This window comes from Abramis brama (genome assembly GCF_963993115.1).
Source record: "Abramis brama genome assembly, chromosome: 11".
Lineage (NCBI taxonomy): Eukaryota > Metazoa > Chordata > Actinopteri > Cypriniformes > Leuciscidae > Abramis > Abramis brama.
This window is the reverse complement of record NC_139973.1, coordinates 35,871,162-35,897,500: the sequence shown is the minus strand read 5'-3', so window position 1 is coordinate 35,897,500 and position 26,339 is coordinate 35,871,162. Positions and strand designations below refer to the sequence as shown.

Here is a 26,339-nt window from a genome sequence, read left to right as displayed (position 1 = left end):
TCATTTGCATTTTCTCGTTTTATACCCTGTCGCTGTCTGTCTGTCCGTGTAGAGGCGCTATTGTCATTGTCATTAAAGTTGTGAGTGACACCGTTATCGACTACGCTCAAGAACTGAAGAATTCTACTATGGTCAATGCACGTTTAATGAATATTAATTAGGTAACGTGACGACTGCCTATTACGCCATTGGCTAAAGTGCCAGTGGGTGGGCGCTAATCTGACGAATAAACGAATCGCAGTTTGACTCATGAATATTAATTAGGTTGCGCATTAGGCGCTCCAATGTGTTTACCACGTAAAGTCTTTTTGTCGTATTTAATATTCATAAGCCAATCCTTTACCGTAGTAGGATTCATAATTTGTCCACCGGTCCAAAGCGAGTGTCCTCTTATGGAAGTGCAGTAACACGAGACAATGAGGCTCCGCATATTATCTTATGACTGGGATTGTTCAGAGAGCGACAGGCCAGCGCGTTTCACCGGACCGCACGGAAAGCACGACTAACAGGTAGGAAAGCACGCTTTTACATTTTAATCAGACTACACGTTATGTGTTAAAAATAATTATAACATTATTGGAAAGAGTTTTAACTTTGCAGCTGATCTCGTGTTTGACGACTTCAGGAGAGTGTGACATAATGTCTGTGACTTAGCCTATATGTTTTTGCTTTCCAAAATATCCACAAGTATTCCAAAAAAAGTCTCCAAAATGATTTAAAAGTATTCCAAACTCTTCCAAAGTAACATTAAGTGAACATGAAATGGTGGTGAATTAAAAGTAGGCAAATAAACTTAAGAACAACAACAACAAAATTTACAAATTGCTTTACACAGAACAAATGCATATGGACACAGACGATAAAAATACTATAAATTAATCTTTTATCTGAAAGTATCTATTTCTTTGCACAATTCATATTTTAAACATTAGGATGTTGTTTTGGGCAATAAATCAAGTCAGAGGTATGAATGAGCTGTTTCTAGTTAAGAATAGTCGAACGTGTGACACACTTGCCCTCTGTTGGGCCCTGATGTCACAGCCAGGGGCCACAGAGATGATATGCGGGTTGTTTTTAGCGACTGGGCGCTCTTTAAGTGATAGATAGCCTAGACTGTGTGCGGGACGGGTATAGGCGGTATATAGCTTGTTCTCTCTACACCGGGGAAACCAATCTGAGGTTAGGTCAGAGATTTCAGGGAAGAGTGACGCATGTAGGCTAGTAATGCATAAGAAACCAGACCCCCATTTCCACTAACTACAACTACATCAGAGTTTACTACATTAGAGGTGAAAGAAAACATGAGGCTGGTGTGAAAGTTTGATTCCCTGAACATTCATTTATACATGTGCACTCCTGGATTAGAAAAACGATCAAATACACAGGCATTCAGCCGGTGTTTGTTGCAAACTGTTGCAGCTCACTTTATGGTTATTTGACATGACAGCTCAAGCAGTAACAGCAGTGTCCTGCAGTGGGATTTATCATTATTTTAAACAACATTTTTTCTTATTCTTGTACACATGTAGGTGTTTTAACCCCTCTGAGAGACTACAAGGAAAATTTGTACTTATAAAAAATTTGCAGGACTTTTTAAGTCTACTGCAAAAAAATAAAAAATAAATAATAATATACTCCTAATAAAAATGATTCTAATCAGTACCGAATTAGGGTTCTTGTAACAATAGTAGAAGCCTTTTTGGTTCTGAATAGAAGTGGTGTTTAGAACCTTAATGGTGTTATAAAGAACATTTCTGAACAGTTTATTTTAGCGTGTGTGAGTATATACATATATATATATATAAAAGCAATCAGACTTGCAACTTTTGCTTGGTGAATAGTATAAAGTAAAAATCCCACACACTTCCACTGATTGTAATGTTCATGACCTCAGAATATAATAGAGCAGTCGAAACCCTGTATGGCCCCCGGTCATATCGGAATATCATAGAGACATGGGAAATCGTGGAAAAATGATCAGGCCCACTCCAACATTGTGACAGAAAGTTCTGGACAAGCAACATACCAGTTATATATATCCAGTTTTTTGGCTCCCTAGTTCTTCATGGCTGCAACAGTTAGTACAAACAACAAACACATCAACAAGTGCTGAACTTTCTGTCTTCTCTAGTTTTCAGTTCAATAAACCACAGTTCAGAGTTTCCAAATTTGATTATGGATTTATTGTTCAAAATTATAGTCAGATGGTTACATTTCCCCTATTTATTATTATATTCTTCTGGTGTATATTTGTAGGATTTACTTTGTGTAAACAGCAATCCCTAATCTCTATTTTAACAGTAATCCAAAACATTACAATAGTTGTTTACCCTCCCTCTCTCTATTCTGTCTATTCTTGTGTTCTCATAAAGCCTGTAAAGTAGTGTAGACAAAAGTGGCAGGAGTCCATTTGCAGATGTAGCAGAATACACTGAAGGACTGAAGGCAGAGACAAGCCAAGTCATCCCGCAGTTTTGTGAGCATGTTAGAATTATTACACTTCTGGTTCCATAATCCTCAAGTCATATGGAGTTCTTGTTTAAATGCCTGAAATAAAGTCTGTGGGGAACATAAGCTTAAGATATTTTCACCTTTTATTCTACGACATAAAATACACCAGTAATACTAAACTTGTGATTAAAAAAAAAGAAGCTTTTACTAATAAGTCACTAATAAGTGGTTAAATGTGACTACATCGGCTGTCGTACATCAGCACATCGAACAGGAAAACTCAGCACACAGCTTCACAGCTTCGTTGATTTATGTTAACTCAAACTCTTAATAGTTGCGATGCTGAAGTCATGGTGTAGTTTGTTTATAACTTAAAGTCACTATAAATTCAACATTTACAATTCTTATTTTTTTATGGCATATTACAGTATGTATTTATTTGTATAGCAAGTACTGGAACTAGGGCTGTCAATCGATTAAAATTTTTAATCGATTAATCGCATGATTGTCGTGAGTTAACTCGTGATTAATCGCATTTAATCGCACATTTTTTTATTTGTTCTAAATATACCTTAAATTAATACTTTTCAAGTTTGTAATACTCTAATCAACGTGGGCATGGATAAATATAGATGCTTTATGCAAATGTATGTTTATTATTGAAACCATAGTCAATATAGAGCATGAAGACGAGACATGTTTCAAAGGTCATAATGTTTTTTCAAAGAACTTGTTCATGTCTATTAGACACATGTAGAAAGAACAAAGAAATGCCATGTTCCCATTACTTCTCTTTCTTTGCACTGAGCAATTTACTAACAAAAAAATGTTTAGATTTTTGCATGACAGGGCAGCTCTTCTGAAAATGCTAAATGTACATTTAGCATTTATTATTAGGCTACATTGTAGTTTGTCTCTCTCTGTGCCCATTTTGATAAAGCTAAATTCTCAATAAAACTGTTTTCATTGGTATATTTTACTGTTTCTGTTGTCAAACAACGGAATGAATTTGAAATGGTGACTGAAACGCGACCCAATAAACATAACCAGTTCTCCCTTCCAAGACGTTAATCTGCACAAAAATTCTGATAATCGAGCCGTCGTCTGGTGAAATCAAATACACATAAGCTAAAGACAATATCCGTGTATATTTGTAAAATTAGAGAAGCAACATAATATCTATTTAACTGAATTAAAGCGCTGCTCCTCCGCGCGAGACGCAGAGAGAGAGAGAGAGAGAGAGAGAGAGAGAGAGAGAGGTGCGCGCGCGCGTGCTGAGAGAGCAGTACCGGCGGTACCGGTAGATTCTCCGAAACTAAATAAGGTTTGGGCGCTTTGTTGAAGGAAAAAAAATCGCTAAAGGGGTCTGCAATGTCGCTAAGTTGCCAACACGGTGTATCTCCATTTCTCCAACTAGGGGTTGGGCCACGGGTCAAACAGAAAATATGCGCTGCGTTAATCGCCCGTTAAAAAAATTAGTGCCGTTAATATTATTTTGCGTTAACGCGTTATTAACGCGCTAACTTTGACAGCGCTAACTGGAACTTGATACTGCAATACATACACCCATACGCTACTGTGAGCTTGAAAGACACATGGCTTCAGCACAAATAGCATGTATAAAAATAATGACCCGTGGTAGATATATACAGGTGGAGCTGGGGAAGGTGGAGGGTTTCAGAAGAATTTATAGTATACGCTAACCAGCTATTTAAATGTTGAGCAGCCAGCTCATTGGCTGCAGATGTGATGTGAACAAGTTTCATGACAGAACTTATTTATATGCTATTATAGTATTTATTCATATTTTGAATTGGATTTTATTTTTAGATTTTCAGTTTTCATTTTAAGTGTAGTAATTTTGATATGTACTTTTGACTTTGACATTTTTATTAGTTTTTTTATTATTATTATTTAATAAACAAGCACTCTTCATATAATGTACATATGTATTGACACACTTGTTGATCACTGTAGCTAGGACAGTTGTGATCAGCAGCATGAGGTTTGTTTTGCATGCTGGGCCCAACATGGTATGCTGGTTGGATCTGCTACACCAGCTCATTTTTGCTTGAGTGCAGCATGACTGTCCTGATCCACCTGTTCTAATCAGCATAAACCAACATGGAATTCATGCTGGTTTATGCTGGATTTTTCAGCATAGGGTTCCCTGTAAGGCCCGCTCATACAAGAGGTTTGCAGCAACAAAACTAAACAAAAACTTGGAAGAGTAAATAAAAACTCCAGGAGAACAAATCCAGATCAGCAAAAAGGAACATTGCAAACTGAAAAAAAAATTGTTAACTCTGGATGTTGACCAAATCTATAGTTTTGACTTTACAGTATTTTTTTTCTGTTCGAAAGTATTATTATACTTTCTTAAAGGTATAGCGGAGGATTTTTTACTTCCGGGTGGATCACCTATACTATTGGTCCTCCTAATTGTCAATCATTCTGGTGAATCAATCAAACTTATTCAAAAAGTGGAGAGGGCGGGTCTTATCTAAAATTCGGAAAGATCCTCCACTATACCTTTAATATGTTTTTTGTCAAAACTTGAATAGTAGCTTTATATCGTCTCTCTCTTTCTACAGCCACAGCGAATGTCAGTATGAGATGTCGTCCCCCAGTGCAAGCTTCGTTCAGATCCGCTTTGATGACATCCGCTTTTATGAGAACTGCGGTGGTGGGAGTTTTGGGAGCGTGTATCGGGCACACTGGATCTCACAGGACAAAGAAGTGGCTGTCAAAAAACTGCTGAAAATTGATGATGAGGTTAGTTCAGATGAAGTTATTGTTATTTTAGCTTCTTACTTTTATAACTCAAGTCAATTGTATTTGTATAGCGCTTTACACAATACACATTGTTTCAAAGCAGCTCATGATGTTAATGTTTATAATATCTCAATATCTTCTACCTTATAGTTAAGTTATTTAGCAAATTAGAGCTGGGCGATAATATAGTTTACATTTTGTGACTATAAACAATCAAGCAATTGAGATTTGCTATTTTGATCAATCGTTTTATAGAGACCCTTTAGACAAAAAATAAGTATACTTCAAGTTCATTTTATGAAGTATACTTAAGTAATGTTCAAGTATATTTTTAAGTATACTTTATGTAGTAAGTATACTAATATCAATGTGTACTTGTAGTAAACTTGTAAGTGTACTGTTTCAATACTTCTTGGGACTAAATTGGCCCACTTTTAGTAAATAAAAGTATACATTTAAGTATACTATAAGTGTAAGAGTAGTAAACTACTTAGTTTACTATTTTAATACAAGTAGTACATTTTTTAGTTCATGAAAATACACACTGAAGTGTACTCTCAGTAAACTACTAGTTTAGTAGTTTATACTGCAAGTATACTTGTAAGTTTTCTTTGTGAACATAACATTATACTTATAGTTTACTATTTATATATCATTTTTGCACTTGCAGTATACTACTATGTTCAAATGTAGATATTATTTTTTATACTTGAAAAATACCTTTAGCTGTACTGTTAATTTTAAAAACATTTTATCAGCTTCATGCATCCTTTTTTATCAACACTTGAATGTCGGTAAGTTTCATAAAGAAAGGCAACATTTTAAACAAAAAAGTTGAGAAAATCCAATTTTTGCCAAAGACTACACGCCTTGATCAGATTCAGAACGAAAATCAAAACACAGATGGAGTAGATCGAGTCCAACAAAGCTTCACAGTCGTTTTCTCTTCATGGGTTACGCTTCATTTCATTTGGTAATATTAAGCAGTTTTGATTTACACGCTCTTTAATGTTTGATGATCACATTATTTTTGGACTAGCCTACACAAAAAATCAGATACGCAGAATTAGAAACATATCTGTTTTATATCAATATTCTAATCAATATTTTCAAACAATGAAAGTTTCATAAGACTGTTTATGAAAAACTATGTAAAAAAAAAAGTATATTTAATAGGCCACTCGATCAAAAGGGCTAACACAACTACAAGCCAAGTATACTTTGAATAGCCTACTTAATTATACTTTTAAGTATATCTCGATCAAAAGATTGAGTACAAGTACAGGCCAAATATATTTGGACTTTTCTCTTGAAGTAGGCTTAAGTGTAATTTTAAGTATATTTCTGAGAAGTATATAAAGTGTAGACTGAAAGTATTCTTTCTTATTTTTAGTTTAAAAGAAGTATACTAATAGAACAATTGAATAAACTTCTTTTTCGTAAGGGGAGTTTTATGGGTAAACTGTTTATCGAGAGCTACAGTCTGTTATCAGCCACATTCACACACCGCATCAGAATATGGGTGTCAGGCCTGTTTGAAATGCTAAATGCAATTGTGTTCAAGCACAGTTCAGTTTGTTTTGAAAGTGAAAATGTGCGTACTATCAATGCAACAGAATATGCAAAAAGCAATACATCAAATCAGCAGGATCTCCGAATACTTGCTATACATGAAACGGTAGGTGAACAATACCAGATGACATTTTTTAGAGAGTTTTTAACATGCTAATGTAACCCCTCCATTTCTACTCACAATCTTACTAGCTGGCCTCCGGTACACTAGCATCATGTACACAGAAAATACATTGGTCAAGAAGTAAATTCTTCATCAAATTTGGTACATAATCCAAATGTTCAGGAATTTGGACGCAGCCTGTGTGAACGTAGCCATTGTTACCATCCATCAGGCTTGTTTATGTGCATGAGAGCGGGGGAGTGTAAGAATCTACAGTTCTCCATGATCGTCTCTCTTTTTTCCCCATCATCTCTCCCCCGCCTTTCTCTATTTCTCTTTGTCTAAAGTCAATTTGATATACTGTAAGTGTAAAATGTAGCATCTTAATGTGGGTTTGCAGGCGGTGTGTGTTACTGTCAGTATTAATGCATGCTCAGCAGCACTGCCAGAGTCTGTTCCACTGTTTACTGGAGTTTAGCAGCTTTCCTGGCTGATGCCATGCAGTTCGAGTCCCAGCGGACATGTCCCACAATACTGCTAATGGCTCCATGTTCACGGACATTTCTAGTGTAATATTTGACCTCGACATACTGTAATGAAAAAATAGTTTTATGACATTGATGCAGCACTCATTTGAGCCTCAGTGTTTGACCGCAGTCTTTCACCTCTGCATCTGTTTTTTTTGTGTGGTTTTTCCTTCACCTCATCCAGGCTGAGATTCTGAGTGTCCTGAGCCACAAAAATATTATTCAGTTCTACGGAGCCATACTGGAAACACCTAACTACGGCATTGTCACAGGTAATAATTCAATGTTTCAGTTTCACCAACAAATGTTTTATTGCTCAGAGGTTCCACTTAAAATTCTCATATGAATATTTTTTAAAATGTTTTTGAAAGTGTCATTTATTTGATCAAAAACAGTTAATATTGTGAAATATTATTACAATTTAAATAAGTGTTTTCTATTTGAATATATTTTAAAATGTAATTTATTCCTTAGATGGGAAAAGCTGAATTTTCAGCATCATTACTCCAGTCTTCAGTGTCACATGATCCTTCAGAAATCATCATTCTAATATGATAATTTTCTGCCCAAGAAACATTTCTTCTTATTATCAATGTTGAAAACAGTTGTGCTGCTTCATATCTTTGTGAAAACCTTGATACACTACCTTTTAAAAGTTTGGGGTAAGTAAAAAAAAAGAAAGAAATTAAAACTTCTATTCAACATGGATGCATTTAATTGATCACAAGTGACAGTAAAGAAATTTGTAATGTAAAAAAAAAAAAAAAAAATCACTTTTATATTCATCATTCAATTCAATTCTGCTTTATATTCATCAAAGAATCCTGTAAACAAGTATCAAAGGTTCACCAAAAATATTAAGAAGCAAAAATAGTTTTTAACATTGATAATAATAAGAGCCATTATCAATAATTGAGCACTAATAATAATAATTGATAATAATTGAGCACTAAATCATCATATCAGAATGATCTCTGTAAGATCATGTGACACTGAAGACTGGAGTAATGATGCTGAAAATTCAGCTTTAGTAGCTTTTACCAGGAAGACTGACTGTAGATCGATCCAATGAACATCTGAAACACACACACACACACATATCCCTATTACTCTAAATACGTACACGTACGTAACACCATCGAAGGAAGAAATTGCATTTTAAAATATATTCAATTAGAAAACGGGTTTTAATATAGTAGTAATAATATATCACAATATTACTGTTTTACTATATTTTTGATCAGATAAATTCAGCCTTGATGAGCTGGCGAGACTTCTTTCAAAACCATTAAAAAAATCGTATTTATTCCAAACATTTGACTGCAAGTGTATGTCTCTCAGTTACCGTTGAGATCTTGCCTACAACTTTTGTGAGAGGCAAGAGTTGTAAAAAGAAGTCTCCATTTGTTCTCCATTTCATCTCATTGCTGTCTTAGAGAAATAGATAAGATATTATAGAGATTTCCTTTGTGATTAGTCTTTCGTAAGGGATGCTATGATCTCCCAAAAATGTAATACTGCTGTGCTTTGTGTGTAATCGTAGTGTGAGGAGAGTTCATAAAGAGGACACACACACTTACACGCAGTTGTCTTGCCATTTTTTAAACATCCTATTGTGATCTTTGTCTCCAGGGATGTAAATGTGCTTATGAGCAGATTTATGTGGCCTAATCATTTCTCGAGAGCATGTCTTTCAGCGGCTCTTCAGAGCGCTTGGTCAGCTGGGTATTCAGTAAATCTAACGTTTGTGCATGCTGTCATCTTCTAACTCCTGCTGCCAGCATCCGCTCCATATGTGTGTGTGTGTGTGTGTGTGTGTGTGTGTGTGTAAATGGGAAACCCTGAGTGTGCTAAGCTGTGTTTGACTTCACTCGAGGGTTGGTGATAGATGATCTCATGTGTTGATTGACATCTCGACATGAGACTAGATTTTTGCTTGTTCAGCCTGCCTCTCCCACTCCTTGTCTCTTCTCTATATGTAAATTTGGTTACAATAACTGTTTCCATCCAAGTTGCTATCCAAAGGAATATTGCATAAAACATTTGCGAATAAAGCAGCATTTCCATCCCATGTGTTCAAGAGAACATAATCAGCACTTCTTGGGAAATTGGCGCAAAATATCTGTAATGATAATGGAAGTTTCTGCATTCGGGGAAGAAACTGTGGCTCTTTTTTTCCTACATTATAAATGACAAAATGCAATTGATGCAGTCTTGCATACGAATGCCTGGTGTTTGTGAACGCAATCATATGAGACGCTTCTAAAGGGTCGTTTAACTAAATCATTTTGATGACAGGATGATTTCAGTATGATAAAATCAACATTTGCGATGCTGTGCAATGAAATTGTCACAAATTCACAAGTTTTTTGTTGCGCATCAAGGGATTTATTCGTTAAATGTTTCTCCATCATAGTTTATGTGCATGTCTTATCAGATAAAAAATGTATCCACCTCAATTGAGCGCATACATTTTTATGCGCATTTTTAGAATGTATGCGCATCATGCCGTTTCCATCCAGCATATTTTTATGCAATATCTCAAAATGCGCATTAAAATTGGTGGTTGGATAGGATACATAGCTAATGACAAGCAATACACATTCATATTGTATAAATACACTAGCGTTCAAAAAGTTTGGGGTCAGTTTGTTTTTAAAGAAATTAATACTTTTATTGAGCAAGAATGCATTAAATTTAAAAGATTTTAAAGTGACAGTAAAGACATTTATAATGTTACAAAAGATTTCTATTTCAAATAAATGCTGTTTTTTTGAACTTTCTATTCATCAAAGAATTCTGAAAAAATTGATCACGGTTTCCCCAACAATATTAAGCCGCGCAACGTTTTAATTGACGTTTTTTCAACATAGATCATAATAATAAGAAATGTGTATTTTCGAAATAAATGCAGCCTTAGTGAGCATAAGAGACTTCTTTCGAAAATGAACTTTTAGTGTATGAGGTCTACTTTCTTCTCACAACACCAATTCAAAATTTACTGTGAAACAATTATTTTTTTGCATTACTTTATGATCTATATTTTGCCATCCCTATAACAATATACAGTGAGGAAAATAAGTATTTGAACACCCTGCTATTTTGCAAGTTCTCCCACTTGGAAATCATGGAGGGGTCTGAAATTGTCATCGTAGGTGCATGTCCACTGTGAGAGACATAATCAAAACAAAAAAAATCCAGAAATCACAATATATGATTTTTTAACTATTTATTTGTATGATACAGCTGCAAATAAGTATTTGAACACCTGTCTATCAGCTAGAATTCTGACCCTCAAAGACCTGTTAGTCTGCCTTTAAAATGTCCACCTCCACTCCATTTATTATCCTAAATTAGATGCACCGGTTTGAGGTCGTTAGCTGCATAAAGACACCTGTCCACCCCATACAATCAGTAAGAATCCAACTACTAACATGGCCAAGACCAAAGAGCTGTCCAAAGACACTAGAGACAAACTTGTACACCTCCACAAGGCTGGAAAGGGCTACGGGGAAATTGCCAAGCAGCTTGGTGAAAAAAGGTTCACTGTTGGAGCAATCATTAGAAAATGGAAGAAGCTAAACATGACTGTCAATCTCCCTCGGACTGGGGCTCCATGCAAGATCTCACCTCGTGGGGTCTCAATGATCCTAAGAAAGGTGAGAAATCAGCCCAGAACTACACGGGAGGAGCTGGTCAATGACCTGAAAAGAGCTGGGACCACCGTTTCCAAGGTTACTGTTGGTAATACACTAAGACGTCATGGTTTGAAATCATGCATGGCACGGAAGGTTCCCCTGCTTAAACCAGCACATGTCAAGGCCCGTCTTAAGTTTGCCAATGACCATTTGGATGATCCAGAGGAGTCATGGGAGAAAGTCATGTGGTCAGATGAAACCAAAATAGAACTTTTTGGTCATAATTCCACTAAACGTGTTTGGAGGAAGAAGAATGATGAGTACCATCCCAAGAACACCATCCCTACTGTGAAGCATGGGGGTGGTAGCATCATGCTTTGGGGGTGTTTTTCTGCACATGGGACAGGGCGACTGCACTGTATTAAAGAGAGGATGACCGGGGCCATGTATTGCGAGATTTTGGGGAACAACCTCCTTCCCTCAGTTAGAGCATTGAAGATAGGTCGAGGCTGGGTCTTCCAACATGACAATGACCCGAAGCACACAGCCAGGATAACCAAGGAGTGGCTCTGTAAGAAGCATATCAAGGTTCTGGCGTGGCCTAGCCAGTCTCCAGACCTAAACCCAATAGAGAATCTTTGGAGGGAGCTCAAACTCCGTGTTTCACAGCGACAGCCCAGAAACCTGACTGATCTAGAGAAGATCTGTGTGGAGGAGTGGGCCAAAATCCCTCCTGCAGTGTGTGCAAACCTGGTGAAAAACTACAGGAAACGTTTGACCTCTGTAATTGCAAACAAAGGCTACTGTACCAAATATTAACATTGATTTTCTCAGGTGTTCAAATACTTATTTGCAGCTGTATCATACAAATAAATAGTTAAAAAATCATACATTGTGATTTCTGGATTATTTTTTTTTAGATTATGTCTCTCACAGTGGACATGCACCTACGATGACAATTTCAGACCCCTCCATGATTTCCAAGTGGGAGAACTTGCAAAATAGCAGGGTGTTCAAATACTTATTTTCCTCACTGTAATTATTTAGCTTTCACCTGCAATATATATCATCTCCACAACATTTAGTTGACACATGTGATGATATGTAATATGTTATGTGTGTTTGTGTTTGTGTTGTAGAATATGCCAGCAGAGGATCATTGTATGAATATTTGTCCAGTGCTGACAGTGAGGAGATGGATATGGGTCAAGTAATGACCTGGGCGATGGAAATTGCTAAAGGTATGTGTCTGTATGAATACATGTGTTTATGTAATGATCTCAGTCACATTTTCCTTATGAGCTAATGGCTGATTCTGTGATTTGTTTCCCTGTAGGAATGCATTATTTACATGCCGAGGCCCCTGTGAAAGTCATTCATAGGGACCTGAAGTCAAGAAATGGTGAGTTTTTAGCTGTGATGTGAGCAATTTCACAAGCAAAACATGATTATTACATACCAGTGACTATTTTCTTTTCTCTCTATTAGTTGTGTTAACAGCAGACAATGTATTAAAGGTGTGTTTCCTGTTTTTATTTCACATTCCTATATATTTATATATAAAATCTAGGATTTTAACTCTGCCCAAAATATCAATGTGACTGTCCCTGCATAATGCATTTTGTCTGTGTCAGATCTGTGATTTTGGAGCATCTAAGTTGGTTTCTCACACAACACACATGTCTCTTGTGGGGACATTCCCTTGGATGGCCCCTGAAGTGATCCAGAGTCTACCCGTCTCAGAAACCTGTGACACCTACTCATATGGCGTGGTCAGTACTCATATTTATACATGAATGAAAGTTTTTTTGTATGATCAAGTGTCATGGTTTCCACAAACATATTAAGCAAAATAAATTTTATTTGATCACCAAATCAGCATATTATAATGCTTTCTAAAGGATCATGTGACACTGAAGTCTGGAGTGATGATGCTGAAAATTCAACTATTCCCATTACAAGAATAAATTAAATTTCTATTTTAAAGAAATTACAGTGTAGCTCTTTTCCATATATACTGAAAACATAAACTGTCCACATGATGTGTAGCTGAAAGAAAGAAAAAAAAAGAAGAAAAAAAACTAGTCTATGTAACTCTATATTATATAGCATATATTGTATTTTAGGATTAGAATCAGTCTAAGGTCATTAAACGTATTTAAATGATTGTTCGTGCAAGGATATGTATCCACAAGGCTGTGTGTCTATGTATGTCTCACTGTCTAAATTAATTATTTCAAGAACAGTCTGCATAACCTCCATCCCAAGTGTTGTTCACCCCATATATGCTTGTGTTGTGGAATATGCCAGCTTTGTTTTGTTTTTTTCCTTGCAGAGAGCAATGGCAGGACGTATGGACATTTATTGTCTGATTTGTGGTTGGTCTTGCAGGTTCTATGGGAGATGCTGACCAGAGAAGTGCCATTTAAAGGTTTTGAGGGTTTGCAGGTGGCCTGGTTGGTGGTGGAAAAACATGAGGTACTGCACAGTATCCCACAATCCCTCAGTGTTCTTAAGAGAGGAATGTTAATACTGTAGAACCACCACATGAATCAATGTTTACAATGTTAGTGTAGTTATACTGCTGTTAAAGTGTGCCAGTTTTCCTATGAATATATGTCCATGTCATACATTGTTGATGTCCTGGAAGACTCTTTCCTTGGCTTTGTTCCAAAACCTAGTGAACTGCCCTCTGCCCTATATAGACAGCTGCATCCTAACTAGAATAGAAGCTCATAAACAGGCCCACATGAAATCTGTGCCCACAGAACTCAGAATTCCAGAATTTGAGCTGTAATTCACATCTCCCTTGTTTTTTTATGTATCACATTTTGCCTGAATTGATCATGCAATCATCTATAAATAGGAGTGTGGTACTCTCAGATCCATTTAAAACATGGGATGTGCTCCGAAGTGACCATTACAGTCAGCAAATAGTTTTGCAAACAGTAGATTTCATTAGAGTTTGTCATTAGCACGCTGCTTATCTAATGACACAATACTCAGAGAGCATAAAAATACATAACACATAAATGTTGTACAAAATACTCCACCTTAATTAGACTGAACCTACTTTAAGAAATACTTTTCAATACTAAATACTAAGAGTTCCTTTCACTGGAACTAAGGGGCCACGCCCAACCCCTGAAAAACAACCCCACACCATAATCCCCCCTCCACCAAACTTTACACTTGGCAGTCATGCAAGTACCGTTCTCCTGGCAACCGCCAAACCCAGACTCGTCCATCAGATTGCCAGACAGAGAAGCGTGTTTCGTCACTCCAGAGAACACGTCTCCACTGCTCTAGAGTCCAGTGGCGGCGTGCTTTAAACCCCTGTATCCGAGGCTTTGAAGGTTTGAACCACACAGTTTGGAGGTTTGAAGCTATTGACTCTGCAGAAAGTTGGCTACTTCTGCGCACTGTGCGCCTCAGCATGCGCTGACCCCACTGTGATTTTACATGGCCTACCACTTTGTGGCTGAGTTGCTGTTGTTCCCAATTGCTTCCACTTTGTTATAATACCACTAACAGTTGACCGTGGAATATTTGGTAATGATGAAATTTCACGAATATTGATTACTTATTGCACAGGTGGCAACCTATCACAGTACCACTTTTGAATTCACTGAGCTCCTGAGAGCGACCCATTCTTTCTCAAATGTTTGTAGAAGCAGTCCGCATGCCTTGGTGCTTGATTTTATACAACTGTGGCCATGAAAGCGATTGGAACACCTGAATTCAAGGATTTGGAGGGGTGTCATAGTATTTTTGGCAATATAGTGTATGTCAGAAGAGCTTTTTAGCAAATATTATCAAACATTCAGTCTCCTCTACTGACTAGTTTGTAAGATGCAAATAAGCATATGTAAACTAAACATATGTAAACATATGCGTCATGGCACTGCGTGCTGTGCGCAAGGTGTTTTCGAATCCGATTGAGAAAATGGTTGAATTTAAGTTTTTACATGCTTAATTTTTTCCTGTTGATCGGATTATTTCAGGTCTACACCACCCCTTCCAATCCATTTGAAATTTCATTTGGAGGTGTTTACATTAAGGTTTCAGTTCGATTCCCCATTGCATTCCCCACAAATGCTATATGTGATGCTTCCCAAGAATTTGGCCTAAAGAATGTATTTTAGAAGGTTAATTACGCTGATTAAGTTTTCAAACTTTGCATCTAGATCACATCTAATGATAACGTTTTGGAACTGTTATGTTTTATGTTCATCCTGTGGGTAACGGAACAGTATGATCGTGGATTACGGAACAGTATGATCATGGATTCCATTGCTTGCTTTAGTTGGATATTTATAGCAAACTGATCTAAAGGCTTCACTCTGTGCGTGTTTGAGAACCCCTACAACTTTTATTGAGCGCTAGCATAAGATATATTGCAGTTCTCTTTATGCGTTTCTGCCGTGATGCCATCAGATTAGACCACAGTGGTTTTAGTGCTGTAGGGGGACAGTCAGGAAACCTTTTTAGATAAACATCCCAGCCTGAGACAGAGGAAGGGAGAAAGTACTTATAAGAGAAAATGTTGGCGAAGGGCAATAGGAGAGGTCAAACGATGGATGAAAAGATATTTTGGTTTATGTTAAATTCCCAGAGGTAAGGAGCAGTTTCCATTCTCTCGTGGGCTCGTGATTATGTGGTGTGCTAATACAGTTTGTCCGAAATAATACTGTGTGCAATATGTTTACTAGAGCTGCTTTTCTATTGGACGAGCCACTTGGACAGTATTACATTCCTACATGTGTGGCTTATCAAAAAAAGTCTCCATTACAGCATCTCTCCTCACATGCTCTTAAATTTCCATTATCTTGAGTGTGAACTAAATTTTATCACTTCGTAGTGTAAACAGCGCCCATGTAAAAGCTCTTTGTTAATCTTTATATACCAGTTATGATATATCAGACTCTTTGAACATGGAGATATATGCTTCATTTGAGTTGTGATGTAAACTTAGCCCAGAGGAGCGCTTTGCTGCAGTTGTGTTGGGAGCTTAAGCTGGACTCGTGCTAAAATTAGGATTTTATGTAATGGCTGCTATAATGGGTTTTTGAAATGGATTCTAATGTGTGTGCATGTGTCTGTGGTATTTGTGTGGGTTATGTGTTCCAGAGGCCGACCATTCCCAGCAGCTGTCCCGCCAGCTTTGCAGACTTGATGAGATGTTGCTGGATTGCAGAGCCCAAGGTACTTGGTGGGACTGAGACGAAATTCAGTACATACAGTATGATGCTCAGGATCACTAGAAACTGTTATCTAAATATAATTAGTCATTCAGCGGATGCTTTTATCCAAAGAGACTGACAAGTGAGGAACATCTGTTCAAATTATGTCTTAGGGATTTTCACAATAAATCAAGATTTTAAAATGAAACTATGCATCTTTGTCTTTTGACAAAATGACTTGATCTTCACATCAAGTCCAAAATAACATGGAGAATTAGTGTATTTATTTCAAGGAAAGGTGAAAATAATAATTGGATTCTATGTGAACAGTTTCATAGCAATTTTTTGCTGTTGTATCAAACTATGCAATTTATTCTCAATTCAGTGTACACAGGTCTTAAAGGGATAGTTCACCCAAAAATGAAAATGCTGTCATCATTTACTCTTCCTCAAGTTCCAAACCTGTATGACTTTCTTTCTTCTGCTGAACACAAAAGAAGATATTTTGAAGAAAGTCGGTAACCAAACGACTGATGGACCCCATTGACTTCCATAGTAGGAAAAAAAAAATACTATGGAAGTCAATGGGGACCAGCAACTGTTTAATTACCAACCTTCTTTAAAATATCTTCTTTTGTGTTTAGCAGAAGAAAGAAAGTCATACAGGTTTGGAACAACTTGAGGAAGAGTAAAAGATGACAGCATTTTCATTTTTGGGTGAACTATCCCTTTAAAGAGGCCATATTATGCCCTTTTACAAAGTCTTGATTTTGTTTTTGGCGTCTACTAGAACAGGTTTTCATGCTCAAATGTTAAAGGCACACTATGCAGTTTTCATTTTCTCAAAAGTCGCTGTGGAGTACTTGTATTTAACGTTACTGTCGTAAATACCACTCACGCAGAGCCGTCTCTGCACTCTTCCGACCAGGCCCGGGGTGGGTAATCGGGAGAATTCCCGGTGGGCCACTTCACTTTTGGGCCGGTCGAGGATTATTATTTTTTTATTTTTTTACATTTCAATGTCACGTTAGTTACATTACACGTTCCGCATTCTGACACTGCAGCGCGCAGCCTCTGCATGGGTTGTACCATGTGAGGGAGTTCTCCCCTCCCCTTCTATAGAGTTGGTTGGGTCCATAGCCCGTCTTTTCCAAAACGTTTTCTCAGGTAGGCTACCGCGGCACCGCCGGCGCCTACCGATAGCTGGGCCGGCCCTACCGTAACGGTACGCGTCAGGGAGGATGGATGGGAGGAAGAGGCCAGGAGGTATGGAAGCTTGTTTCCGCCACAGAATAAAACATTTTAAAAGATAATTGCGACTTTTTATCTCACAATTGCGAGTTTACATCTACAAATTCAGAATTGCGTGAAATAAAGTCGCAATTGCGTAATATAAAGTCATAATTGCGAGATATAAAGTCAGAATTGCATGAAATAAAGTCGCAATTGCGTGTTATAAAGTCAGAATTGCGTGAAATAAAGTCGCAATTGCGTGTTATAAAGTCATAATTGCGTGAAATAAAGTCGCAATTGCGTGAAATAAAGTCGCAATTGCGTGATATAAAGTCATAATTGCGAGATATAAAGTCAGAATTGCCTGAAATAAAGTCGCAATTGCGTGTTATAAAGTCAGAATTGCGAGATATAGAGTCAGCATTGTGTGAAATAAAGTCGCAATTGCGTGTTATAAAGTCAGAATTGTGCGAAATAAAGTCGCAATTGCTTCTTATAAAGTCAGTATTGCAAGATATAAAGTCAGAATTGTGTGAAATAAAGTCGCAATTGCTTATTATAAAGTCTAAGTGAATTATTATTTAACCTTTACATTATTTGTTGAACCATGGTATTAATACATACTACATAATAGTAAGAGCTGAACTGTTGCTTCATTTATCCAATTTGGAAAAAGTGCTAATTTGGAATTCCATCATGGAAAAAGTGGGCCGGTCTTGGGCCTGAAACTCCTGGGCTGAAAAGTGGCCCCACTCCGGCCCTGCTTCCTGCTCTGTCATGATTCACGTCTGCAATGCGTGCTAGTGTCTTCCATAGAGGCTGCTTCATATGTTGTTGATGTATGTGACGTTGTGCCGTAAAGCAAGTCGTGATTCTCGCGAGATTTGTCGGGGCGCCACCTCTCAAACCTGCATTGCTGGTTTTGCCAGCGGCGTCCCCCATTACTTTGCTATCGGGATGATTCGCCCTACTACGAGTTAGTTTTCCATCTAAATGATTTCGAAGCTGTTATATCAAGGTACAAATCTTGCATAGTGTGCCTTTGCGCATTATTTTTGTGCCAAAAACGCATAATTTTTCACATATTTGACATTGTTGCAGCTCCTCTTTTCCCAGTCTGTCAGTAACGCTCTGTTTCAGTTCTTGTCTCTATGAAGCCCCTCCTTTTGAAAAGAGCGATGTGCTCTGATTGGTCAGCTGGACCAGTGTGTTAGTCAACCATTTTGGAAATGTCATGCCCCTTACCATAACCACAAGTTTTAACACACTATTAGCGCAACTCAACCAGGCCTCGCCCCTTTGAGCAGGATTTATTTAAATGAGGAATAGTATGACATGTTTGTTCCCAAAAAGAAAGTGCGCACTGATATAGAGAATAACTCCCTTTGGAGGGACTTTGTGCTTTGTAACTTTGCAGACATTAATTCATGGTCAAACAGCAACCTTACACACTAACGAAAGTTGAAAATGTAAAAAAAAAAGCCTCATTGGTCCTCTTTAAGATGTAGGCCTATGCATTTTTATGAGTTCTCAAGTGAGCTATGATTTTAAGAGATAAGCAAAAATTTGCAGGATGAGTTTATAATTAGAAGGCTTGGAAACAAACTTACTCTGAGTTAGTTGCTCTGTATTACATTGTGCTAATTAAAGAATGACCATAATAAATGTGCTCTGTCATCTGCAGGAAAGGCCACAGTTCAAGCAGGTCCTGAGCACCCTAGAGACCATGAAAAATGACAGCAAACTGCCAGACCAGTGCAACTCCTTCTTACACAACAAAGCGGAGTGGAGGTACGTACAGTCCACAACTCGTTGGCAACTTTTTTTGTAGTTCTGAAGTACTTAAAAATGTAAACATTAAGAATTGTTTTATTTGTTCACAATTAAGGTTATAAGCATTGTCAAATAAATAAAAATAAAGTTGCCAAAAGGGTTTTGTATTAATTTTCCCAAATTATGTTAAAAAAAAAATAGTTGCACATGACAGAAGCGTGAAAAAGTGTATACTTTTGGCACATATAACAATCAATAGCCAATTTTACACAACCTACAAAAATGAAAAACAGGTTAGGCATAAACTGTATAAGAGCCATGAACAAAAATGAAATTACTGAAGAAAATTATTTCAATCCGTCCACTGATGTGTGAAAACTAGCAAAGCAAGTGTTTATGTACACTTATGAGGTATTTTGGAGTTTAAAAGCAGAAATATGAAGCTTGTATAATTCTGAAATTATAGAAATTATTGTCTGAGAATTTTAACTTGTATTGAACTTTGCACTTGTTTTTAGACATTTGTATGTAGCAAGACTAGGTTTTGTTTCTTTAGAGGGACAAGTTGCAAGATAAAGACAAATGGAGGAAACAAACACAATGAGTGCTGGACCTCAGCAGAGCTGCAGTGCATGAAGGGAGAAATGAACTGAGAGGAATGGAAAAAGAGAGCGAGGAGTGGGGAGGAAGAGGGAGGGTGAGACATTCTGGAAACGCTCCTCATGAGAGTGGTAGAGAAATCAATTCTAGCAGGAGGAAGGTTTTGAGAGTGTGTGTGGAGAGGTTTTGGCAGGGGCTGATATGGCTTTTGAGGGCAGAGGGGTTGAGGAGGGGGGAGGGGGGCATTCTGGCCTTCCTTCACATACCGGTTTATAAATAGCCACACTAAAGACTTTGTGTGGGGGTTTTGATTGTTTAGCGTACAGTACCACCTACTGGCACGGAGAGAAATTGCAGAAAATGTTGGGGTTTTTTTAGGTCAAAGATGCATTTTGGTGTAATAACAAAATGAATATTCTCTATTTTTATTTGCATGTTTTTTGTACATAGGTTAATTGTGTTGTTAAATCTTCCTGTCTTCTGTGTGTAAGGTGTGAGATAGAGGAGACGCTGGAACGCTTGAAGCAGCTGGAGAGAGAGTTGAGCTGTAAGGAGCAAGAGCTGGCGGAAAGAGAAAGAAGACTGACAGAGTGGGAAAACAGACTCATGGAAAGATCCCGATCCTGCACTCCTGTAAGTCTTCACCGTTCTGTGTTCAAAATAACTACACATTCTGCAACCATACTTCTGCTTACTATGTACTAACTACATATAATAGTATATAATATTGTAATCCAGAAGGGGTGAGTTTGAAAATCCTCGTTATTACCATTATTATATTACAATTCTGTTTGATGACACTAGTGGACACTTTTATGAAGTGTGTCAGAAATTTAATGCAAATAATGATAATGTGGATTCACAAACTTGCCTTTTCTGTGATTGGACAGACAAACTGATCCAAAACTCCACTGATTGGGCCCGTTGCTGGTCTGGATGTTTAAATAGTGTCATTGTGTTGATACTTTCTGGTGGAAATCCACCTATGAATGACTTATTTGTCTCTGCATGTTAATTTGAGATAGGAGAAAGAAGAAATGACACAGTACACACTATGATTTTAATCAGAAGTTTTATATGATACCCCATACATTGCTCAGTTTTAATATGCTGTAGTAAGTTGCTAACATTGTTGTGTTTTCACATGACCTGCAGCACTCCTAAAATAGAGGAAGTCACAAAGGAGTAGTGAAACTTTAACAAAGACTGGACTCAAACAAAACGTTTCTTATGTATGCAGCATTAATGGTAGTGCGCCTTGACTGTGTTGTGGAAATTTTGGCAGACATAGTAGGTCATGTGCACAGAGAAAATCTGCATAATACAGTATCATGCCCTTGTGAGAAAGAAGCATACTTTAGCATACTTTTTTAAAAAGAAATAATATACTTTATTGTAATGTTTTCAGACACTGCATGTTAATGGTAATTAAATTAAAATGTATTCGATTTTTGAGTAGGACTTAAGTACGTGTCTTTGAAATATAGAAATATTGAAACTTTTAATTTAATGTATTTAAATATATTTGTAATTGCACATTATTAATGATGAACTTCTAATTTGGTATATATAAAATATTAACTTTAAATGTAGTATCGAATAACACATTACAGTTAAAATTACAATCATGTACTTTGCATGTGCTTTAGAATGTTAGTCAAGTCACATTTATGTATATAGCGCTTTTTACAATACAGATTGTTTCAAAGCAGCTTTACAGAGATAACGGGAAAATAATGCAACAAATTTGTTTCCAGAAGAAAATAGCGTCACAGTCCAGTTTAAGTAAGTTCAGTGATGTTTCATTTTTTTTGTAAAAAGTTATTAATTTAGTTAATTTATATATATATATATATTAGGGCTGTCAATCGATTAAAATTTTTAATCGATTAATCGCATGATTGTCGTGAGTTAACTCGTGATTAATCGCATTTAATCGCACATTTTTTTATTTGTTCTAAATATACCTTAAATTAATACTTTTCAAGTTTGTAATACTCTAATCAACGTGGGCATGGATAAATATAGATGCTTTATGCAAATGTATGTTTATTATTGAAACCATAGTCAATATAGAGCATGAAGACGAGACATGTTTCAAAGGTCATAATGTTTTTTCAAAGAACTTGTTCATGTCTATTAGACACATGTAGAAAGAACAAAGAAATGCCATGTTCCCATTACTTCTCTTTCTTTGCACTGAGCAATTTACTAACAAAAAAATGTTTAGATTTTTGCATGACAGGGCAGCTCTTCTGAAAATGCTAAATGTACATTTAGCATTTATTATTAGGCTACATTGTAGTTTGTCTCTCTCTGTGCCCATTTTGATAAAGCTAAATTCTCAATAAAACTGTTTTCATTGGTATATTTTACTGTTTCTGTTGTCAAACAACGGAATGAATTTGAAATGGTGACTGAAACGCGACCCAATAAACATAACCAGTTCTCCCTTCCAAGACGTTAATCTGCACAAAAATTCTGATAATCGAGCCGTCGTCTGGTGAAATCAAATACACATAAGCTAAAGACAATATCCGTGTATATTTGTAAAATTAGAGAAGCAACATAATATCTATTTAACTGAATTAAAGCGCTGCTCCTCCGCGCGAGACGCAGAGAGAGAGAGAGAGAGAGAGAGAGAGAGAGAGAGAGGTGCGCGCGCGCGTGCTGAGAGAGCAGTACCGGCGGTACCGGTAGATTCTCCGAAACTAAATAAGGTTTGGGCGCTTTGTTGAAGGAAAAAAAATCGCTAAAGGGGTCTGCAATGTCGCTAAGTTGCCAACACGGTGTATCTCCATTTCTCCAACTAGGGGTTGGGCCACGGGTCAAACAGAAAATATGCGCTGCGTTAATCGCCCGTTAAAAAAATTAGTGCCGTTAATATTATTTTGCGTTAACGCGTTATTAACGCGCTAACTTTGACAGCGCTAATATATATATATATATATATATATATATATATATATATATATATATATATATTATATATATATATATATATATATAGCCACTCTGGAGAAAACTGTGATGTCATCGTCCAGCTCAGTTCAGTTCTCATATAATGGTGTCAATGCAGGCAGATCAGTATTATTGTTGAATATTAAATGAAATGTTAAATTTAATGTCCCCAACTAAGCAAGCCAAAAGCCAATGGCGACAGTGGCAAGGAACCAAGACTCCATCAGGAGACAGAACAGAGAAAAAGCCTTGGGAGAAACCAGGCTCAGTCAAGATTAAAATAAGTGTACTACTTTAAAGTATGACAAAAGATTATTAATACATTTTTAAAAGTGTACTTAGGAGTGATAAGAAACAGTCTTGAACGTGTACTCTATGAAAAAAATACTCTCTTAAATAGCCTTTTATTTCATTCATACATCCATGATTCATCCAATATTATATTATGTGTTCTAAAGTATTTCTTCAGGTAGAAATGCTGTTTGTGAGTATCCCTAGTATCTCTAAAACTATTTAAAAAAATCTTTATCATGGAAAAATGAAATAATACCCTAGTGAAAAAACCTATATGAAAATGTATTTAAAATACATTTATTTCATAATAAGTAAACTACAAACCATTAACATATTTACAGACATATCGCTTGAGACTTACTGATATAAATATTATAATTAAACTTTATTTGGAGTACTTAATTGCACATTTCTTAATATTAATCCTAAAATATTTTTTAATATCACCATTAGTAAGGATCGTATGATCTCTGTATAATATCAGTCTTTAAATGCAAGATATTTAAAGTGTACCTAAAGTAAACTTGCAATAGTTCCACTTTAGCACAATCAAGTATATCTTTAGTTGGACCTCAGCACTATTTCTGGAGAACTAAAGTGCATTAAGTACAAAATGAGTTGTTCCAATTTAGCAGACTTTAAGTATATCTAGTATTTAGTATACTAAAAATACAATTGCATGATATTTATATTAAGTACATAAATATAAATGTATTTGTAGTATGCTTAATGTAAAATAAATGCATTTCAAAAACATTTTAGTATATTTTATTTTTCACCAGGGTATGAGCACTGTAGTATCCCATTAACCTAAATGTAAGTGTTCAAGCACATTTCCACCATCTACAAACTTTTAACTGACTTCACGTTTTGTTTTTTTTGCAGCTGTTTTCACACATTTCCCCCTTGGCGGCCACTCTCAGTGCCGAGTCCTTCTATGAGGCTCACATGGAGGAGAGCAATAGCTCGGAAGTCAGCTGTCAGATTTCATCAACCTGCAATAACGGGGATCTGGGCCAGGCCAGCCTACAGAAGCTCATGCTAGGATTCGGGGACGTGTTTGACCTGGATATGAACATTCCCAGCGGTAACCTCGTCCGCCAATCAGGGATGCAGCTGAACATGCAAGCAAAGAAGAATTCCTCCAAGTCCTGCAGTGTCCGTGAGGGACGCAAACTGAACATGGCCATCACCATGGATGACTTTGGCTGGTCTGACGACGACAGCGATTAGTGGAGGGCAACACGGTACGATAGGGTGGGGTTAGATGGGGTCACAGCCGGTCCAAGGTCGAATATCGAGAGAATCAATTTCCAACAGTTGTCATTAAAAGTTTAAAGTGGAAAGATTGAGCTGAATATTTTAAAAGATTGTTGCACCCATGTGTGGTATGTTTCAGTGCAAAAAAAAATTTGATCCAGAGCAAAATATTACACTGCCCTGTTAGCAGTAGGGCTGTTTTCTGAATATACCGGCTAACCAGTACAAATACCCTATGATAAATATCAAACACGATGAATGATACTGCATTGTAATTGGAAAGATACAGGGTACTTCTTAAATGCCCATAAATGGCAGGATTTACCATTGGTAGGAGGGATTTACCTCTGCCTCCTCTCAGTGAAACACCAGATCATACTGAGATTTCCCCTGTGAGTCACATTTACAGTATTTATAAAGTGTGGGCTGAGATTTAATGGGATTTCTGAAGCTGTGTTTTTGTAAAGCCCTGAAGTTTTTATAAAATAAAGGAAATACTGAACAACTTGTGTGAAATGGGTCAAACTGCAAGGGAACATTTCCAATATTTACCTAAAAATCTGTAAGTGGGACAAAATATTATAATTCACTTGCATAAGTTCTTTCAAAACTTCCATCAAGGAATTATGTCTTCGGCCCTTTTTGCTTTTATCCTAAAACCGCTTAATTTATGGTGCTTGCTAAGGCAAGACTGTTGCTATCACTCAAACTTAGGTTTATGGATCTGAACAAACCTCTAACCCCAAGTATTCATTTTCAGATCTTAAACTTGTCCTGCATTGTTTGGTATGACTCTAAATGATACATCAAATTATGTGACGGATAAAAATAATGCTTTGACCTATTTAATAACCATAATATGAGGTGAGAAATTTCTGCCAGTATTTCTACTTGTTTTTAATACTTTTTTATAAACTGGAACTCACACAGTAAGTTATTGATTTTTATTTTTTATCATTTTATTATTTGTGTGTGTGTATATATATATATATATATATACATTAGTGCTGTCAAATCGATTAATCACATCTAACATAAAAGTTTTTGTTTACGCATGTGTATGTTATTATATTTATCTGTACATATATACACACATGCAGTAAATATATGTGTGTATATACAGTATATACACAGAGACATATAGAATATATATATAAATATTATATGTACACACACATTATGTAAACATTTTATGTTAGATGCGATTAATCGATTTCACAGCACTTAATGCCTGACAGGCATAATCAGTGCTTTCACTTGTTTTCTTGCAGATAAGCTCAGTGGTAACCGGAGTCAGAGCAGAAAGCCCACTTTGTACTGTACACTCCATTTGCGCTGTAAACCATGTCTGCACTCTTTTCACTTGACAAATAGGTACAGGCGGGGGGAAAGGCTTACAAAAACTGATATTTTTCTGCTAGTTCTTCATTATAATCCTTAAATTGTATGCACAATGCTTGGTCTGGTAGTTATTGTTTTGTGATATCCCTCATAGCTGTATGTTGTGTAGAGGCTCATGTTTAGTGATGTGTGTGGCCACTGTGTGATCCACTGAAGGTTTGTGTGTGGGTGTGTTTGTTCCCAGCGGAGAGATCCGGCTCTCTTCTTTCACAAGACAAACACACAACCCTATTCATCACTAGTGCATGTTTAATCTGCAAACTATATCCAAAGCAGGAGACTGCATAAGAAGATTAGTCTGCCTGTGTCGAGAATATCATGTACTTTGGTTCAATGGCAGTCAATATAGAGCAGTGTGAGTCAAAAGTTCACTTCACTGAATGTAGGTTTCTCATGATCTAAAGGATTCTGCTTAAAATTAGTTTTGCAAACATATAAATTGTGGGAAGCTTTTAAAAGACTATTGGAAAAGTTTGCCAGGTCAGATATCTCGGTTGCAAGAGTGTGTGCAAGGATGTATCATAGGAAAAGAGTGATGACTTAAGCTTTTTAAGTTTTATTTTTTTTA

The 26,339-nt window shown here is 36.7% G+C and overlaps 1 protein-coding gene across 1 annotated transcript; it reads left to right on the top strand.

Moving 5' to 3' along the window:
- The first annotated feature begins 274 nt into the window (after positions 1–274).
- On the top strand, positions 275–25,301 carry map3k20b (mitogen-activated protein kinase kinase kinase 20b). The gene is made up of 12 exons (XM_084128263.1): positions 275–509; positions 5,046–5,226; positions 7,613–7,700; positions 12,206–12,307; positions 12,403–12,468; positions 12,555–12,583; positions 12,701–12,838; positions 13,458–13,544; positions 16,197–16,271; positions 19,167–19,273; positions 20,347–20,488; positions 23,996–25,301. Exons 1-12 carry the CDS (start codon positions 439–441, stop codon positions 24,341–24,343), a joined length of 1,434 nt encoding a protein of 477 aa, XP_083984389.1. The 5' UTR covers positions 275–438; the 3' UTR covers positions 24,344–25,301.
- The last annotated feature ends 1,038 nt before the right edge of the window (positions 25,302–26,339 follow it).

What these genes read in the sequence shown, in the direction of transcription:
- map3k20b (XM_084128263.1), top strand. Translation starts at nt 439, where the DNA reads ATGACTGGGATTGTTCAGAGAGCGACAGGCCAGCGCGTTTCACCGGAC. An exon ending in ACACCTACTCATATGGCGTG is followed by an intron (nt 12,839 to 13,457) that starts GTCAGTACTCAT and finishes TTGGTCTTGCAG; the next exon opens with GTTCTATGGGAGATGCTGAC. An exon ending in GCTGGATTGCAGAGCCCAAG is followed by an intron (nt 16,272 to 19,166) that starts GTACTTGGTGGG and finishes TGTCATCTGCAG; the next exon opens with GAAAGGCCACAGTTCAAGCA.